This window comes from Alligator mississippiensis, chromosome 2 (genome assembly GCF_030867095.1).
Source record: "Alligator mississippiensis isolate rAllMis1 chromosome 2, rAllMis1, whole genome shotgun sequence".
Classification (NCBI taxonomy): domain Eukaryota; kingdom Metazoa; phylum Chordata; order Crocodylia; family Alligatoridae; genus Alligator; species Alligator mississippiensis.
The window spans coordinates 13,355,722-13,357,224 of NC_081825.1; the positions used below are offsets into that span (position 1 = coordinate 13,355,722).

General features: G+C 53.2%; 1 gene segment (V, D, J or C); it reads left to right on the top strand.

Annotated features, from left to right (window-relative positions):
- Positions 1-577: 577 nt before the first annotated feature.
- Positions 578-1,290, top strand: LOC109280841 (immunoglobulin kappa variable 3-11-like). The segment is given in 2 exon segments: positions 578-645; positions 821-1,290. Coding segments are annotated over 2 exon segments (519 nt in total).
- Positions 1,291-1,503: the final 213 nt, after the last annotated feature.

Here is a 1,503-nt window from a genome sequence, read left to right on the forward strand (position 1 = left end):
TCCAAGAGCTTTTCAGTTTTATTTCCACCCAACACTGGGGTTGGTGAGGGATCAAGGACTGCAGCTGTGTCCAGCACAGCCTGGGGGAGCTCCCACAGCCTTGACCCTGCAGCCCCATGCAGGGACCAGTGTGAATGGTCCTACAGCAAGGGCCTGCTTGTCAGGAGGGTCAGGGCAGGGCATCAGGCTGACATCCTCCTGGGATTGGGATCCTGGGGTGAATATACAGACACCAGCATGTGTGGGGACAGAGCCAAAAGGCAACAGGACACAAAACATGCTCAGGACTCCTGGTTCATGGCCTGGGAGAGTCACCTGCAAGGTTCAGCATCATGGAAACATCCGGGGAGCAGCTTCTACTATTCCAGGCTCAAAACCAGCCATGTTACAACATCAGCTTTATGTGCCCATCAACAGACACCAGTCCTGCCCAGAGGAACACAAAACACCCGCACTGCTCAGTGCTGCCAATTTGTGTGAGGGCTCATTTGCATGGATACTGGAGAGTGCTCTTGCAGCCGGGCTGAGTGCTTATAACTGATCTTCTCTGCGGGGCCTGCGGAGCTGACCAGCATTTCTCACTGAGGCCTGACAAGATGATCTGCTCGGCACAGCTCCTCTGGGTCCTGCTGCTGTGGGCTCCCGGTGAGAGATCTCTGCAAAGGGAACAGGCTTTGTTGGCAGCACCATGCCCAAATAAAATTGCTCTGCTTGCACTGCCTTTTTAGTGAATCCTGGCAGGAAGCATGGATCTCAGTATTAAACATGCCTGGACTCTAATAACTGGCCAATATTGAACACCTTCTCTTTCTTTCTCTAGCCTCCCTGGGTGAAGTTGTTCTGACTCAGACTCCAGAAACCCTGGCTGCATCCCCTGGAGACACAGTCACCATCAAGTGCAAGGCCAGTACCAGCATTAGCAACTACATAGGCTGGTACCTCCAGAAATCAGGACAAGCCCCAAAGCTCCTTATCTATGACTCTACCAGCCGTGTCTCTGGGATCCCCAACAGGTTCAGCGGCAGTGGGTCTGGCACTGATTTCACTCTCACCATCAGCAGGGTTGAACCCGAGGATGCTGGAGATTATTACTGTCAGCAGCGTGCGAGCTCCCCCATCACAGTGCTACAGACCCATACAAAAACCTCCTGGTTATGCAGCCTGGTCTCTGTGCTTGGTGTTGGTTGCAGCTGTGACCAGGGCGAGGGAGTTCATGCAAACAAAGAGCAGGAAGTTATGCAAACTACTCAGGAGCAAGCACCTCCAAGCCCCGGCACACAGAGAGACTGATGTGCTGCAATAGTGCCTGAGACTGCTGCACCCACTGGAAGTGGAAGAGGAGCCAGATGAATATTTTTGGCAGCCAGCTAGTGGGACATTTGAGGGCCCTGAGAGGTGAAGACTTGATTTTTTTTTCCTGTAGGGCAGGTCCCCAGCTCCCCATGGCACAGGCATTCACAGACTGAGTGCAGAGCTAGAGGCCAAAGTGTTGCTTCCTAAACT